Source organism: Scomber scombrus, chromosome 22 (genome assembly GCF_963691925.1).
Source record: "Scomber scombrus chromosome 22, fScoSco1.1, whole genome shotgun sequence".
In the NCBI taxonomy this organism is placed as follows: domain Eukaryota; kingdom Metazoa; phylum Chordata; class Actinopteri; order Scombriformes; family Scombridae; genus Scomber; species Scomber scombrus.
In genome coordinates this window covers 14,547,611-14,567,179 of record NC_084991.1, presented here as the reverse complement: position 1 = coordinate 14,567,179, position 19,569 = coordinate 14,547,611, and the positions used below count along the sequence as shown (strand labels likewise).

General features: G+C 37.8%; 1 protein-coding gene across 1 annotated transcript in view; it reads left to right on the top strand.

The window, feature by feature from the left end:
- The first annotated feature begins 4,694 nt into the window (after nt 1-4,694).
- The window catches only part of syt1a (synaptotagmin Ia), a 43,989-nt gene continuing 29,114 nt past the window's right edge, over nt 4,695-19,569 (top strand). Inside the window, exons 1-2 of the mRNA XM_062443782.1 lie at nt 4,695-4,863; nt 18,069-18,241. Coding sequence (XP_062299766.1) covers nt 4,695-4,863; nt 18,069-18,241 — 342 coding nt within the window. The remainder of the gene's footprint in view (nt 4,864-18,068; nt 18,242-19,569) is intronic.

Here is a 19,569-nt window from a genome sequence, read left to right as displayed (position 1 = left end):
TTCTTATTAGCTTTGCTACCTAGCTACTGTTACTAGCAGCGCTCACCATGTTTAGAAGTCATAAATGGAGCAAAGCATCGATTACAACAGCACTTGTCATACAAACATTGTTACTTCAAGTTACGGTCAAACGCTTGCTTTCTCTTGGCATCACTTTTTGATACCTCACTCTGTTTAGAGAGTGTCTATTGCAGTGTGTCTCATATGTAAGGTTTTAAGCTTCTTTTCACATTTTGTTGTCTTCACCAAGCTGGTTTAACTCCTGTAGTATCCCCTTCAGATCTTACCCTGCTCTGAACAAGCAGCCTGTCCAACCAGTAGCAGTGGCTAAGGCAGAGCCCACGATATGATCCTTGCTTTCCTGGCAAACACTACCAGTCGTGTTGACTGGAGTGCCTGGCTGAGCCATATGCACCACAGTGGTTGGCAGGTGTGTTTTCTCTGGTTTATTTACCAAGAACGTTTCCAGAACCCTGTTGTCGCACACACCGGCGCTCTCACTCTGCTGGCGTCTTGGTTTGTTACTACCGGTCAATCCAACCTGCTGGCTCTTGGTGACTCTGATGATAATTGTCCCAGCTAGTGTCCCTGGCTGCCACTGCTGGCCAGAACAGTTGGTCATTTCCTGGCCATGCTTGCTGCTAGGTTGGTGGCAGAACATCATGAGTGTAAGCCTTTTTCCTTACTTTGTTGCTTTTCCTTAGTAGTGGATTCCACAAATGTGCATTGGTTTAAACAATCACTTTAAAATATAAAGTAATACAGGAATTTGTTAAGCTGGTTGTCAACCTATGGGGAGACTTAACTGTAATGATACTGCCATGCCATGCAGAAAAACAGCTTTGGTCACTAAATGGACTACTGGTTATAATACAGTGTTAAACAGAAAGTTGTGATCGGGTGTTGTGGGTAGTATATAAATGTCATCCTGGTGATAACTAGAAAAAAAGACTGAAAATCAATAAAATGGTCTTTTCATATTCAATGCCTATGTGTTTTCTCCCCTGCTGCCAATACCTCTAAACTGCTGGGATGACACATTATCAAAGTCTGTCTAATTAAAGAGCTACTTGTCATCCTGTGCAACTTTTGTTTACAAACCCCAGTTTTCTTATAATTTTTGAGATATAAATCTTAGGCAAATGGACCAAGCATTGCAATTATATGAACTTTTCCATTAAGTAAACAACTTAAAAACAGCAGCAGGTGTTGAGTCACAACTCAATTTACCAGTTTATAGTGTGTGTGTGTGTGTGTGTGTGTGTGTGTGTGTGTGTGTGTGTGTGTGTGTGTGTGTGTGTGTGTGTGTGTGTGTGTGTGTGTGTGTGTGTGTGTGTGTGTGTGTGTGTGTGTGTGTGATAGAGTGAGTGTCTCTGAGAAAAGTGGTGGAAATGGTTCAGGCCCACGATGTACACAATAGAATCAGATTAGCTCATCTGCTGGTGAAGCATCACTAAATGTGTTTTGGGACTACGCCACCATTAGTGTCTCTCTGCATCCTCTCCAGACCGTGATTGTATTGAAATTTGAATAATCGTGTTTCCTCTTTGATGTGCTGTATTCTGCCTTGTGAATTTCCTCCTTATACTCCTCCTTGCACTGTATGTCTCACAGAGCAATTTCTGTTCCACACTGTGTAATGTCCTGACATGAAATGTGATGTCAGTGTTGATATTTAGATCTCTTCTCAGAGGACATGTTGAAGCACAAAATATTGATTTAGGTGGGGAAACATGGGCTTTTTGTCAGGTTTATTTTACCTTGGACTGCTCATATTATACACAGTATCTTATTCTCCATACATATACCTAAGGATAAGATTTAATTTAATGTATCAATCAAAGATACACTATAGTGGTGACTATAGTGGTTGTTGTATAATATTAGATAAAGTAGTGATATTTCAAATGGCAGTATATGTGTGCTGGAGCAATACAAGGCAATGTGGTTATTAATGTTGAGGTACTGTACTTAATAACGTGTACATCCACAAAATATCCTACATATTTTATTTGTAAATATCACTTTTCTACGTCCATATTTACTGGATATTAAGCTTGATGTGAATGCAGCTTGTAATTTCTATCCACTTGTATCCCCTTATAACCTCAGTTTGACTAAATGTATCTAATCTCAAGGTTCAGACCAAATGTTTGAAATGCCAAATATCAGATTAAATCAAGAAAAGAAAAGAAAAATCGTTTTTTTGGGACTGCTTTTATAGTTTGACCTTTTGATTTTCCCATTGCCCAGTTGGGTTGGATTTGAGTGTTGTCTGCCAACTATGAGTTATATAAAGTTACACCATGAATGTGTAAATATTTGCTCATATCAGTAGCAATAACTGGGAATATATTCTTCATAGCAGGCCTCTTGGATCCCACTCAAAAATACATGTGAGTGATTTCCTCCAAGAACTATCTGTGGTGTATTCAATGGCCAATCGATTTTTAACTCAGCTGAATGTACTTTGTTTCTAAAAAAAAAACCCACCAGCTACGGGTTTTTGCTGGTGCCAGTCTCGACAGTAGCCGTGGTAACCTAGATTTCTAGAGAAACGGGGTTGTGGCTGGAAAATTGCCAGACTATCTCAAAGAGTACAGAGAATGAGAAATGATTTTCCTTCCTTCACTAACTTCAGTCAGGGCTCAGTAAGCAAAGAAATATGCTACCACACAACAACTCATGTGTCAGAGGCCAGCAGTAGATCATAGTTGTTTGTGATTGTAAAGCAGATCATTTGTACTATATCAGCTCTTTCTGGATAAAAACTCTTTCTCTGGACATCTAAAGATAGGGTGAACATTCAGCTGAACTGAATCTAAGAAGCATACATATTGAAAAGACACTTCATATTCGGCTGTAATTCAGTTTAAATCACTTCACTGCTTTTGCAAACGTAATTTTATACATTCAAAGAAACAAATTGGGCTCCAGCTCTCTAAAGCGTTCTTTTCAGACATGTTTTTAAAGATTATATTAGGATGAATTGCTGCCACTTTGTTCTCAGTTCTTTGAAGTTGAGACACCGACATCATTGGAGGGCAGTCTGCGGGTTACATTTAAAACTTTTTCAATTACATTAAAACCTTTAACCATTCTTGTGTTGCCACTAGTACAATGCCCTTTATAAAACTATACCATAAAAAGGGGAAAATATGATTTTAATGAGGACTGTACTGTTGCCAAAGAGGAGAATAAGGCCATCAACCTTTACTGGATGGAAAAAACTCCACAACTTTAGTGTGCTATTATCCTCTTGGATCGCTATGGTGACAGAGACAGATTACAACCTGCATAAAAACAGCAGACAATAAATAGTCCCTGTCTGCAGGAAAATTGTCACGTCAAACCAAGACGGATGCCAGTTAACTCGTGTTTGTCAGCTGACAAGTTTTGAAACATGTAAACATGATACAAGCAACAGGTAAAGCTAATTTTTGTGGCTCTTCCTTTTATACTATGGCTTATAAAGCTGAAACAAGAAGCTAATTATTCAATAAATTGATCAAAAACAAAAAAATCTATCAAAACTTTTTTGTTTGACCATTTTTCAAGTAGTAATACCAAACATTTGCAGGTTTGAGCTTCCCAAATGTGAAGATTTGAAGACTTTCTTTTTTGGTTTTGGACTATTATGTTGATGAAAACAAGACATTTGTAGATATCACCTTGGGCTCGAAGAAATTGCGATGGGCATTTTTCACCATTATTTTGACATTTCACAGAGTAAACATTTCATCTATGAATCATAAAATAATTACCTTATTTACTGATAATAAAAAAGTAATAATTGCAGAACTAATTGCTGCAACTTATATCTGAACTACAAGCAACCTAACTTCCTCTATACAGTATACATTTTATTACACTATAATGCTTGAGAGTCTTTAGTGTCATAGTAATATATTGTGACTCCTATTGTTGTCCTGAGGCGGTATTGAAATTATGTGGAAACTTCATGTGGAAACAGCCTCTCACAGTGATGACTGACGCATTCAGGGATGAGGCTGCTGCGATATACAGTACATTACACAGCATTGCACATGCATGGACACATGAGTGCATCCACACATGTACAAAGCACACACACACACACACACACACACACACACACATACACAGACACACACACAGACACACACACACACAAAGAGCGCTGGTTAGCATAAGAGATACATTGTGTCTTTCTTCCCACGCACAAAGACCTGAATGTAAAGTAAATACACCTGTTGTGTACAAAGACCATGGTGTGATAAGATAGTTGACTTGTAATCTTCTCTGCACTGAGACATTGTACAGTGTACTTTACTTTCAGTTGACTTGTAAACACACAGAATTTCAATTAAGCCAGTAGCATGGCTGAGATTTACTGCCTGTGTTGTATGAGAGTAATAAATAATCATTTTATCCCTGCTCTGTGATGTTAATCTGGAGTTTAAGCAATGAGTGAGTGGCTTTGTTCTGAATTCAGAGTGCTGGCCAATTCATTCTGGACCCCAGCTGATGTTTACTCAGGCTGAGCCAGCAGCTGCTCACACGGTCTGCGTCAGCTCAGTCATCTGACAAGGCGAGAGCGCTGACATGCATCTGTCACGGCATCACAAAAAAACTAACCCACTCATGTCTCATCTTTCTCTTTTTCTTCTTTTCTTCTACGTCCAGCATCTGCCTGGCTGCCCAGCATCGGCAAGATGAATGAGAGTCGAAGGGAAGCACTGGTGGCTCCCGAGCCCACCACCACGTCCTCCTCTACGGCTGGCTCCAACACCACCAATATGGCCGGCCCAGGCACCGGCGAGAAGGATGAGGCCTTTTCCAAGCTGAAGGACAAGTTCATGAATGAGCTAAATAAAATCCCATGTAAGTGTGTAACTTTTCTCCCGTCTGACAGTGGGGCAACGTCAGAGCTGAAGCAATTAATTAGTTTATCGATAAAGTGATCAACAGAAGATGAATTCCCTGGTTTCAGCCTTTCAAATGTGAATATTTGTTGGTTTCTCTTATATGATTGTAATGTAAATGTCTGGATTTTGGACTGTTGGTTGGAAGAAAACAACAGTTTGGAGACGTCACCTTGGGTTGCAGGAACCTTTTCACTGTCTTCATTTAACAGATTTAACAATTAGTTGAACAGAAAATAATTGTTCAACTAGACAACTTTTAATCCACCCTCTGTTTGTGCTACTGCAAAAAGTTGAATTGTATGCATTTACAATCCCATCTGTTATCTGGCATCTGTTATTCAGATGATTCAAACACGTTCTAGTGTCATAGTAGTAAATTAAAAATTTAAATATAATATTTGCATGCAGGACACGTTTGGAGAAATTCAAATCAGGAGAAAACAGGAGGGAGAAACTTATGTTCCACATGTGAGTCACTGACAAGAATCCTTTATTTCAGTTCTTTACATTTGTTGATGATGAAGATGAAATCACACATAAGGAATCGTCTAATTGGAAACGAGTCAACGAGAAGATTAATACTGTATCTGCACACTGACTCCAAATCACAAGTGGATTAAAATGGACAACATTTCATCCCCAGTTGGATCTCTGTCAAGTCACAATGCTTAAAAACATCCATGTATAGACTAAAAGGCTCATTGGCTATATGACAACAAGTGTGGCCAACCATCCTGGGTGTAGAAATACAATTCTAGTAGTGTATGACAATGAAATTACAAATAAAGTAATCCCAAAGAGTAGGAGTAGAAATACATTAAATATTAATAAATATATCAGAAAACTGTTTTCAGTGATGCTGTTTCCGGTAGCCTTGCACATATGTGTCATGTGTGCTTAATTATGCTCCTCCTGCCATGAAATGAATAAATTAGAAATGTGGCCCTTCGGTGCACTCTGATTTTTTTAACTGTGACTCAAAAATTATTCAACAGTTATTGTGACTGAACTTTTCTTGATGACGCACCAGAAAGACGTCAGTGATCTTTGACTAATAAGACTTCCAGTGAATCAGGTGAGCTAATGATCGATTGCAAAGTCAAAGCAGTAGCAACAGATTTGAGTATATTTCATGCACAAAACAGCTCAGATGGAATTATATCTGTAACTTAATTTATGATAAAATACACTCTATATTTAATTAATACACATCAATCTAAATGTTGTGTTAAACTTCATATTTGTCGCAATTTATTTAATTTATTCAATATAAATGGTCCAAATACTTAGACCAAATGTATTTTGATGCTTTGGCAATGTTGTTCTTGAAACTTTCATGCCCATAAAGCCCATTGAATCGAATCAAAATAATAGCATTTGAAGTGGAGAACATCTGGCAACAACAATACAAGTGTTTGACACGATAAATTGCTAAATTACACATATCAGCCTTTATTATATTCTGTTCCTATATCCTCCTTTTTTCTTCTATTCTTCACTTGTGCATAATACAACCTGCAATCCTGCCTGCCCTTTAACCACATACTTGTACATCCATATGGTTTTCTCTGAAGAACTTTGCAGTATTAAGTACATGAGCATATGGTTGTCATTGTGTCATTCCGGATAAAGCACTCCCTAGAGATCCAAAGGTTTTTGCATTCATCGGGAATCTAAATATAGATATATCCACAGGCTGGTGTGGAAGTAATTCATGCAACAGGAAATGGATCCTGTGGAATAAAAATCCTATTTCTTCAAATGACACCACTAGTCATAAACCTCTTCCAGGGATGTAATAGTGCTAGGAGATTTATTTGTAATAGAGTGCATATTTACCAAAATGAAGTCCATTTAGCTCAGTGTGGACTTGAACAAGGCTTTCTCATTGATGGAAAATCTAGAGACATGTTTCGATTTTGAAAAATGTCTTTAGTATTGAGGGTGAAAGGATAGGATTGTGATTGCAGTATGGGGTTACTGATGATGTCCCCTTTGACTCAGCATTGAATGTCTGTCACCGAGACGTACTGCTACTCCTACCACATCTAGCCCACGCTCAACACCTTTTTCACTTCATCTTTGGCTGTAGGGCAGAGGATTCATTATCACTTCCAAATGATTGCATTAATCTGGAGGATTTTCTTTTCTATCGATTCTGCTGAGAAAAGTTCCCTGAGATCACCCCAAAAAGATATACAGAATCTTAAATTACTGTTTTCTCACCTCATTTTCCTTCAGTCAAAAGGAGTGAGTTTGCTCCCTGATGCTGCCAAGCTGATGATGAATGCCCAAAGACTTGTTTACTCTGTGGAATATCTATACTGTCAAAAAAGCAGTAGCAGATTTAACAAGGAATATGCGGGAGGAGAAGCTGCACGCTCAGCGCAGCCTCTCCACTGCTGCTGCAGAAGCTTGTCTTTTGGGCTTATAACCCAGTTTAAGCCCTGCAAGGCTTTGAAACTGGTCGCATTGAGCTGTCATATTGGCCTAACTTGTTGCTGTCCATCAGGATCTGCAAGGACACATCTCTGAGCTGGGGATATTCAGCTTCAGTCCCATCTGTTGGTTGATGGCCCTTCATGCAGAAAAAACAGCAGATGTTATTCCTATCTTTCCAAATTTAGCAAGTTTGCTTTATAGTCTCAAAGATATGTTAACATACCTGTTCCATCCAGTAATCCTACCTCAGTTTATTCTAGTTTGGTGTTGATCTTCAGTTCTTATACATGATAAATATGATTCTGTACATGGATGTAATTTCCTTTTAGAATATCTAAATAATGAATTAGTCTATAAAATGTCAGAAAATAATGAAAAATGTCTATCAGTAGTTCACAGACCTCAGGGTGACATCTTGAAATTGCTTCTATTGTTAAATCGCTTCATATATTTAATTTACAGTGATGCAAACAAATCCTCACACTGGAAAAGCTGAAACCAGTCAAATGACACACTTTCGTTGGATAAACATACAAAAGAGAAACATTTTGAAGAAGTCGATAAAACGAGGCAATCAAACACAAAGTTAACATGAATGTGTTTCACATCATCTTGTGAGTACGTTGATACCCTGTGAAACCTTCTGATCGCTTTGTGTATTAATTTCGACTTCCACAGAAACATGAGCACACACACACACACACCCACACACACACACACAAAGAGGTCCGACTGTGTAATCGCAGTAATCCATATTGTGACTTCTCATCAAGCAGAGAGGTTGCCTCCAAGGAAACCAGCATATTGAATTTCTTAGTAAGTTTTCTAAACACCCAAGGCTTCACTTTCCGATAACAATTAACCTCTGAACACAGAGGCTGTTTGATCCATGACTGCTGGCTCTACCAGCCATTACTCCAAATAACACAGACGAGCGATTGACATTTCGGGAAATAAATAACGGCGTTTTTTTCCTTACTTCTTTTTTTCTTTTCTTCATCAGGCCTTTAAGCTTTTAGGCAACCAAGGCAAGTCTCATACATGTTAAAAAGCTGAAAAAAGATCTGCCTTTAAGTCATATCAAGTAATAAGTTATTATAGTTGTTAATAAGGAAATTAACATCAGCTATTATGGTGAAAGTTTTGCTTCAAATGGTGGTTAATATTATTATTCTACTGGAGCTGCCTGACATCTAATTTAAGCTAAGAACACCTGACACTTTGATATCAAAAATGTCATATTTTAAAGACTAAAACATAACTTGTGATTACCTGTGACTAGTTTAGTTTTTTCTCTCTGAATTCTCTTACTCAGAAGTTAAATCTCTGCTGAACTCACCCTTAAAAGTGACACAGCATTTGGGTTCATGTTTTGTTTATATGTTGCGTCCTGTAACAGCACATACACAAAAAAGCTTTTTTCGTCTTGTACACGGAGGCAGACTTTTGGGAATATTGTTTATTAAGACTGACTACAAGACCAAAATAATGTTCGGTGTATCCTGAGACACAGCTAAGGAAAAAAACACAAAACGATACGTGAGAGTTTTTATGTGTCTCAACTTGTTTGACTTCGGGGGCCGCTCACAGTCAACATACAGCACAGTATATTAAAGGGGATTATGCTTGTGGATCAGTAGAGCTATTCCTCTCTGCCTGCCTGAAGCTTTGGCGACAAGCCTGGTTCTCCACTCTCTGCCCCTCACTGCCACAAGACACCATCAGGGGCTGGTCAAATAAAGCCAGATCAGAGTCAACCTGCATCATCTTCCCTCAGAGCCATTAGTCAACAGATAGGAAAGAGCTCAAACAGCCCTTCTGCCTTCTGCATATTTATGCTTTTCAGAAAGATGGATAAAAAAAAAAGACTAAGTATAGAGTCTACAGTCACGCTGGCATTTCTGTACTCAGCACAGTGGTGCTCTGAGCTAAACTACTAACATGCTATAATGCTCACAGTGATAATGCTACAGTAACATACTGTTTAGTGTTCACCATGCTAGTGCGAAGTGTCAGCACAATAACATTAAAAGAATAGACTAGAATGCCTTTATTTGTCATCGCACAGATGTACAATGAAATTTAGTGCAACTCCTCAGTGGTACAAATAAGATAAATGACCATAAAAACAGGCACACGCTTGCAGCACAATCAACGTATAAATGAACATACGCGTAGTTTAAAAACAAGTGTAATATACACTTTAAGTCATAAGTAGTCTGTCTTTGTATTGTGCTAACCAGAGTCAGCATATATTATTTACACTTTAACAGAAGTTGTACAGCTGTTATTGCACAGTCAGGGTTGTTACAGTTGTTCTTGGGTAGAAACTGTACAAAAGTCTGTTATTTAGCTTTTGTTATTAAGCTTCTGTTATTTAGTGCTTAATACAAAAAACAGCTGAGGCTCTTTTGCAGGTAATTGGTCAAAAATGAAGGTAAGGAATCACCAAATTTAGTAAAATTCACCCTAAAGGAAACATAATGGTCTCTGCACAAAATTCCATCCTCAATACTTGAGATGTTTCACTAGAGGCCAAAGTGATGGAGTGCTCAATATTGCCATTAGCATGGAAGCCTTATTCCTGAGGCAAAATACATTGAATTGTGTAGTAGAATTTACTTTCTGTACAAGCATAATATTTTTCATTTTGTGGTAATTACCTGTAGTAGCTTCAGGTTGTTAGTTCTTTTTGCTCTTAATGCATCATATTACAGTCTTCTGAGGAGCAGAGCACTCTCAGGAGTTGGTGACTGTATTTGATGCAGCCCACGTTTAAATGAGTCATTCCACACGTATGTACTCGGTTTGAATACACCTTGACTAAGAGTGAATCAATATAGATGTCAACTCCCTTCTTTGCACCATATCGCTACCTTTCTTTGTGCCTCAGAATGGAAATCACTGCTCTTTTATCTCATGTCATTATCACATCTATTGTTGTAAATCCACCTCAGGTGCTGTTAATGTAGCATCACTTCAGCCCATAGATAGTAACTGTATTGTGTGGTCAGTGCACATTTTCTGATAATATTCCGAATAATGGAGCAAACATAAAAGAAATACGTAATTCCACCGCATCACAAAGAAGACAAAATACCAGCCCAATTGAAATCAAATAGTGTATTGTATGAAAGGCATAACACCTTGGATTAAATGAATCTTACTCACAGGATCTCTGAATACAGTTTTAATTATCATCACGAGTCATTGTTGCACATAGTTGGAAGACGCTCCCTGGTGCAGTCATACTGTTTGTTTAAACAATCCACAGCGGGGAAAGGGCGCGGACAGAGTGTTGCTCTCGTAGGCATAACAAGATATAATGTCAAGGTTAATTGACCAACAGAGTCCTGTCACATTAGATTAGTGTGGGCCGCTGGAAATGAATGTAACCCAGATGCAATATTACATACACACATCACCATTTTAAATGCATCCAACAGACTCTGCACATTTCGTAAAAACCTTTCTCTCTAATGTAAAGTGCTTTGTATTATCAGAGGTGTAGCACTCATCATTTTGTTTGCTACACATTAAATAAAACATACAGTACAACATTAAATGCTACAAAAATATCAGATATCTCTGGACACATTTTCAGACTCAATCACAAAATTGAGTTACTTTTATAAAACAGGGATGAAATTCATTCACAGCATCCAAAACACTTTATAGATTTGACTGTGATACCCTTACATTACAGGGAATTTCCTTTAAGATGTTGGCCATCATTGCTATCACTAATGATAGCATTGCACTCACCAAAGTAACCGCTAAGCTCTAGGAAAATGACATCGTTACAACAAGTCTGACTAGAAAAACAAGCAGTCAAAGGATCAGACTGGTTATAAACCAAAATTAAGCTAAAAAATGGAACAGTATATGGACTAAGGCCATTTTACAGCTGCATATAGTCATTTATTTTCTTAGGAGATCATAGGGATTTGACTCACTTTGGCACAGAAGCACATAGTAATGACTCCTAGACATGTAATATATACTTCACTTACTGTATATCTGTGCAATGACTTTTGAACACCTGCAGTATGTGTTTAAAGGACACAAAATGTCAGCGAGTGAAACTTGACTTTTTGCTTTATGCTGAGGTTGCTACTCTTTGACCTCTCTTTACGACTCAAAAATTATATCTGATAAGCTTTTCTCTAGGAACCCAAACACAGCGCTGTGGTGCATCAGAGCCAAAATCAGCGGGGTTGAGGTTTTGGAGCAGATATTATATTTCCTATTTTACTGCCTAAATACTGTTTATGTCTGTCTTTAAAAACTCTGCCGTATGAAGGTATTCAGAACAATTGTTATTTCCACTGGTGTGCTGGGAACCACCTAAATATATTGTGCTTTAGGGGGCAATATTAGCTTGATATAAATATGAAGGAGTTTTTTAAAATTATGACATTGGTAGATGGAGTAATGGCTCAGTGGTTACCACTGACACCAGATCATGAGAAGGAATTTCTCAGTGAAAACGGTTTCATTATGTTGGTTAACACCTACATTCTGCAAAATGTAATTCAACTCTGAAATCTCTGAAATAGCACATAAGAATAGAGTATAATGTCTTTGTGCAGTAATGATTGCATCAGTCTGTGCCAGCCTTGGATAAGTAAGTAAGGTGAGAAAGTAAAATGAGGAAAAAGGATACTGGATTGTAGCTCCCAAAGTAGTTCTATTATTGGCTGTAAAAAGCAAAGAGCAAGACCTATCTAGACACCAAACTAGTTACATTAGGCCAGCTTCATCACAACCACTGACACCCCATCTAGATCAGCTCATTATCGATGTCACAAGAGCAGTCCAGAGTTACCACAACAATGTATATTCACAGAATTTCCCAAAAAATAATGAATACATATTGGAGAGTGTGCAAATCAGACATATTAAGATAGTGAAGATTATCTGATCAGATTACAGAGCACCGCATTAGTTCAGGCAAAGTCACAATTACATTACCTGATTTGTGGCTTATTAACCAGCTGCTGAGGTGCCAGCTGACTATAAACATCCAATTATGTTTATATAGGTGTAGCAGCATTTATATTCTTACACATCTCACTGAGTACTCTGCCAGTACCTTCATGCCAATGCTGAATGGGCTTTATAATCTTTAGCACATTGTTGTAATGCACAAAAGACTCGAAATCTCAATGTCATAAGGGAAGGTTGTATAAAAATTGGTTTTGGCTGGAATGTCTATATTGCAATATCACACATTTTCCTCACAGTTTTCCTCACTATTCATGACAGCCTTGTGCAAGAACAACTTTAATCTTCTGCTTTTTTTCCTCTATTTTCTTACTTTAGGAGATTTAACATATCAGTGTCAGGTGGAAGACGGTTTAGTAGAGCTACACTTTTTTACATGCTTTTTAAAAATGTCCTTAACACCAAACTAAACGATTTAGTTCGATCAGTTCCCAGAGTCGAAAAGTAATTTGACTGCACTCATATTGTAAATGTACTGCAGTAGGGCAGCTGTGGCTCAGAAGGTAAAACAGGCCATCCAATAATTGCAGGGTTGCCAGTTTGACCTAACCCTAACCCTAACCCTTTCTCCTGCTGTCCACACAAGACAAAAAGTACAGATCTGCAATATGTCGAATCACCTCCAGAAAAATGGAATATAGCTGTAGGGGAAAGGGCCCATGTATATGTCACTCAGTGTTTAACCACTGTGAATGTTTCTCATTGTTGGGTGCTCTGGTTTTCCCCCATGCCATGCCATTTTGAAGACAGTGCTGAGGAGTGATTTGAGCCTTGAGGAACAGCAAACATGGATTTCATCATGCACAACCCACCCATTAGAGAAACTCCATTTTCCATGCCATGTTGCACAGCGGAACAAAAGATAAGTGCTGGGAGTTGAAGTGCAGTGCGCGTGCTGGCAATACTCCCTCTCGCTCTCTCTTTCAGTTTCTCGCTCTATTTCTCTCTCTCGAGAAAAGACAGTCACACAATGTAGTTAATTAGGAGATGCTTTTATTGCTTTCTGGGACTCAGGTTCCTTTAATTAAGGAACACAGAAGTGCCTTTCACTGGAAGATGCGTGCTTGATGAGTAAGATAAGGGCTTGGTTCATGCATTGATTTCCACTGTAACTGGTTAAATGGCATTTCATCAGACACTTTGAGTACTGATGAAATGCCAAAATTGCTCTAAAGTAGCACAAGCATTTGGAGCTATGGAAGAAAAAATTTACAGTGTATTCATGTTGATTTCTGTTAATCACAGCTTCCATTTGGAAAAAAAAGAAATCACAGATCGACAGTTCCTTTAGAGGCGTGATTGCTTATCGGTGCGGTTTGCCACCTTGAAATACGAACCTGTCACATCTCCGACACTTCCATTAAAAGACTGTCTCCTTACCTTACCATGTGTTTGTACTTGAATGTGCGAGATAAAAGTAGCTGTTCCAGTGCTCAAATGTGCCACAGTACCCTCAGAGGTGGAAGTCTCAGACAAATGCTCCTGATTTTTCCAAAGTTTGGGGTCAACACGGTTTTCCAAAAGAATTAGAGATGTAGCCAGAAGTCCTTGTTTTCTGCGAATTCGGCACAAACCCGCCACCCACATAAATGTCTTTAAATTTGTAATCAATGGTTAATAAATCAATCAATAAAGCTTTATATACCATTTATAAGTCATTGATTACAACATTTGAACAAGTTACTTTTAGTTATTGCATTTTTTGAACCTTTTTAAAATTATTTTCACTTTCTTTTGTTTCTATCTTGACCATTTTGATTTTGCATTTATCATAAGTTGTGTATTTTAGTTATTTTGAAATCTTTATGTTTGGTTTGTTTAGCTTTTTATTGTTTTATTGATCAATGTGATTTTAAACTGTTGTTTGCTTTGATATTGCTATTGTGTGGACTGCAGGAAGACTGGCTACCACTTTATGGAAGCTGATTGGCATCCAAGAATAAAGGATTTCTGTCACCAGGTTGTGATTTTTTATTTTAATTGTTGGACCTTCTGACCTTCAGGAAAACGGCAACAGATATCTGGTCTAGAATCCATTTTATTAACAACTTATTAACATTTACTTAATGAGACATGACTTAATGGTTTATTATCAAGTAAGAAACATGAGCATATATTTCATTATATATTACAACCTTGAAACCCCAAATTGAATGTTATTAATGGCTTTCAAGTGACATTAATTATTAATGAAGCCATTGGTGACACCTTGTAAAACATTCATAAAAGGTGCCAATAAATTGGCACCACACATTTTTATAGAGATCATAACCTAAGTGCCAACATTAGAGTGAGACTACCTTTTACCACTCAAGATATGACTATTTAATCTTTTTTAAACATCAATATAACAATATTTACACATTTACAGTCGAAGTTCAGTCACTTTTTATGTATCTAAAGTATTAACTGATGAAAAATACCTGACACACCGTGTGGTTTCAGTTTTCCAAAGTATAGGGTGCAGGTTATCACGGCTCATTGTAAAAACGAGACCCATCCAGTGTCACCTCCATTACCACACTTCTCCGAGACAAGGCCAAAGCCGTATATCCTAAAGTTATTTTAGAGCTCCACTCACAGTTTTTCCTTGGAGGAGAGTGCTTATTGATTTTGTCAACAGAGCATCGATTTTTTTTTTTCTCTCCCTCCCTTCGGACCTCGGCAAAAGAACCACAGCTGAATACTTGCGAGCAAAACCCCAGAGTGATAGACTGAAATATACTATTCTGTTTTGATGGGTCTTTCTCGAGTTTTCAGATAAAGTCTTCAAAAGGCTGGAGTTTGACCCGGCTTATTTGTTATCTTTTAGTTTGTTGGATTTCTGAACACCATTGAGTTTCATTCCTAAAATTAACCATTAAATGTACTGAATGTGTCTACTGGGAAATCTGTCTTTCTTTTTCATAGATGGCATATTCAAACTACCTTAGTCCTTAGTATTCCCTTTACCTTTCAGTGTAGTAAACACTGCCAAGCCAAAAATATGCTCGTAAAATTGGCTAATTTGTCTGTTATTCCTGTTTATTAAAATGAGGGGTGGGCCGCCAGGTGTTCGGTGTCTGTTGAGTAGAGTGTAGGAGCAACGATTATGACTGCTGAAGGGAGAAGTCTGTTGCAAGGTCTCTCATTATTTTCAGCCCATCTGGACTTTATGCTGTCTCTGTGACGCTTTGAACAACCTGCTTCTCCTTCCATCATTGTGTGTGTGTGTGTGTGTGTGTGTGTGTGTGTGTGTGTGTGTGTGTGTGTGTGTGTGTGTGTGTGTGTGTGTGTGTGTGTGTGTGTGTGTGTGTGTGTGTGTGTGTGTATGTGTATGTGTATGTGTGTGTGTGTGTGTGTGTGTGTGTGTTGTATATCTTTGTGCATGCAACAGGGAGCATTAGCAGGTTACTGGCTATAGGGAGGTTACTGTAACTGTCAGTGTGTTTCCCAGCTGGTTGTTAGAGCTGTCACTGTGCTATTGAGCTGAGTGTCTGACAGTCTATAGGTGACACAGCTTGTTGTCCAGTCTCTTTATAGGTCTATACAGTAGGCTGAGAAGTTATGGTGGTGGGGAAAACAACAATATAGTCCATTTATATCAAATTGTGCATTTCAGATTTTGCATTTTTTAATCAGTTTTAATTATACAAACGTTATAGTTAGTTTGAGCTGCGAAGGAAGAAGAAATAATCTGACTGGATCAGTTAAACCTCAATGAATACAGCTGTTTATTTCACTATGGTACAAAAATAGTGCAAAAGACTTGAAATGTGTTAAAGATGGATAGTCCAGGAGCATCCTCGAAGACGAGTGGGTACAGCTCATGCCATATATCCACAACGTCCCTGGTTAGGTTCCGGCAAGGGACCTTTGTTGCATGTCTCTCTCATTTCTTTCTATCCCGTTGTTTCCTGTCGGCCTCTCTGCCACCAACTGTGCAATGAAATAAAAAAATAAAAAAGTTGAATCGTCCAAGGATGTACAAGGATTTTTTTGTCCTTTGGCCTTTTTTTGTATAGATACTTGTGGATTAATATGAGTAGCATACTTAAGCCAATTTGTTATTTTCACTCATTTTTCAACTCAAAAGGAGTAGAAAATTATCTTCAACTTAAAAGTTGAGCTTTTTCTTTTGTTGAATTTCTGGAGTAATTAAATGTTAAAAAAAGTATGTCCTCTGATCATTTTAATTAGGATTCCATATAGAAAGTGTTTATCTGGTCTGTCAGATTCACTCTTTTAGTTTAATTGCACCATCACTCTCTCTCTACAGTATTTTCATGTTTAAGAGGGCTGCATCCTTTCCCAAAGATAATGCATTTATCTTATATGCAGCTTTTAAAACCAAACAGCGTTAGTTCTTCACTGTGCTAAACTTTGCATGAAATCCATTTGACTGTTTTTATTTACATGTTTCTTTTCAGTGTCTTAATGTGTTTTGCTTATTACACGTATACAGAGAATAGGTCAAAGCTGGCAGCTCTAATAGAGGTAGACATTTGTGAAATTTAAGATGGACGGAAAGATAAAAGAGACTAAAAATAATTCACTGTAAATAAATGTGACAGCCCCAAACTATTTTCCAAAACACATCATAATTATGTCTTTCCCACCATTCAAAAACCATCTTAATGCACTATAATGGACAGTTCTTATTGCAGTTCTTTGCAAAAAAACGCAGTGATAAAATGTTCAAAATTTAAAAAATACAAAAAAAAACACATTCAGAAATCCTAAAATATGGTCTGCATTGAAAAATAGTGAACACAGGTTGTCTTTGAAGTGCTTGAAAGGCATCCAAACCATAGACATTGTTAAGACTCTGAAAACTTACACTAAAGCTTATAACACATGACGAGCTATGTTTGGTTTAATGGCTCTGCTCTCTTCATACAAAAACAAAATGGCTCAGCTGAGGGGCATAGAGGGAATTGGCTGTTTGAAAAGGACATGATTACCGGTAAATTGAGAATTTCGACTGTGGGATCGCTGACAGGTGATTCCATTTTTCAAATTAAGAAGTCAGCCCTACCCTTGACCTTTCCGCCATTGTTTCTCTAACCTCCTATTGACTGAACTCTAAATGTGTCTATGTGGAGAAGTACTTCCTTTGAGACATATTATTTCTAAAACTGTGGAGAAAAAAACAATCTATGCCTCAAAACCCAACACAAAAGATAAATTGTGTATTATTTTAAATGTAATGTGAGAGTTGAGAGCATGTGAACAGTGTTTGACAAAACCTAGTGAACCTGTTTGGTTTGACTGGATCATTGGCTTGTCATGGTCGTACCACTGGTAATGCCTCTCGAGCACATCCTGCGAAATTACCACTGCTCTCGGTCCCGGCAAGTTTTGTGTTGCCGGTGATTGCTGTGAAAGTGTCAGCTGTCTGTGAATCTTTTGTTTAAATGGCAAATGGAAAATGCCAACATCTGTTACTTCCACTAAATGGGCTGAAGCTGTTCAGTTGGGTCTTGTCCTTCCAGTCAGGGCTGATCGTTAGGAGTCTGCCTTTTATTGAGGGCTTAGGTGCTGATTTGGCATGCCAACTTTGCAGGCACACAATTTTCCTCTTTTATCTCACCTGTCAGTTGGTATAATCCCAATGTTTTGGAGCTTGGTTCAAATCCTACTTTGCTTTCTTGTCTGCAGGATCCAGCCACGTTTTGTTGCATCCAAATGTCTAATCTCCAAAACTCTTTCCTGTTTGCTCTTTCTCTTCAGTGCCATCATGGGCCATTGTCTCTATTGCCTTTGTGGCAATCATCCTGGTGTTAGCATGCTGCTTCTGCATCTGCAAAAAATGGATATTAAAGAAGAAAAACAAAAAGAAGGGCAAAGACAAGGGCAAAAATGCCATCAACATGATGGACGTCAAAGACGGAGCCAAAACCGAGGTAAAGACTTTGAACTATTTTTTACAGTTCAGAAAAATAACCCTCCTTACATATTAACTTGATGTTTCACGTACTGCCAAAACATTTTATTTTTGCTGAATCTCTCCTGCTAGAAATTGTAAATGATTAATCCAAAGAGTATGTCTTAAATACATCCAGTAATGTTTAGTGTTTTCATGTTATTTCCTATTTGCCACATGCTTAAATCTCTTTATAAGTTTACTGCTTCTAATGTTATGACAATGACAAATTTGATTGGTGACATTTGCATTATTTCCATCAACTCGACAAATGATTTCACTGTAAATATGGCTGTCAATCACTTCCCAATTTTAATGCAATGGCAGCTGTTGCACTATATGTATTTTGTATGTAATATGTATTTACTGGTGCCAAAGATATACATACAGTATTACTTTCAGGTTCACTTTTTAGATAAGATTTCACTGTTTAATTAAAATGATTAGAATTAATTAGAATTCAGTCTAATTACAGGAGAGTTTATTGAAGTCATTTAAATGGCTTCAGATTGAAGAGAGAGTTTCAATCTCTCTTCTCTCCTATTTTTGTTCCTGTGAGTGTTTCTTTTTTTGTCATATGAGGACCTGCTCACTTGTTGAAGAGTGTGAGTAACATTTGCCGTGTAATGAAGTGGTATCCACCCAGAGAAATGACATCACCAACTAATAAACCACTGGGAGGGAATTTAATTCAATTTTTACCTTTCAACAATAAAGACTAGGATGTCAAAATGAAACACTGACACTTAAAATGGAGTTAGCACACTAATTGCACCAGCTTAGCATCATTATACTGCCATCCTCGGTGGAATCTCGTACAAACTGTGTTTAATTTTCTGCAACACCTCTGCTATTAGAGGCGAATCAGAATCGACGACATAAAACCACTGACAATATTTTCATACTTCATTTGACTTACTTACTTGTAGAGGAATGCGTAAATTAAAACTTAAATGTTTTATGACATCATTATTAAACATTGAACAGTGGAAAGCTTTAACAACTGGCAAGGTCGATCAATTTGTACACTTGTTAGAGGAAAAGATTTTGCATTAATTCCCAATATTCCAATTGCATTTGTACGATCCAATTTTATTTTCGAATAGCTATTAATCAAAGTAAAAGACCTCATTTATTGGTCGCCCTAATAACTAATCTCTAAGATCAGTGAATCTGCTACTTCTGAGGCAAGCGGTCATTTCTCCTGGTGTGCCCAGACTCTGGCGTGTTAACTCCTGTGTGTGGTTGTTTTAATTTGTGTTTCTTCCTTCTATGTCCTCCTTATCTGTGTTGTGTCTGATGACTGTT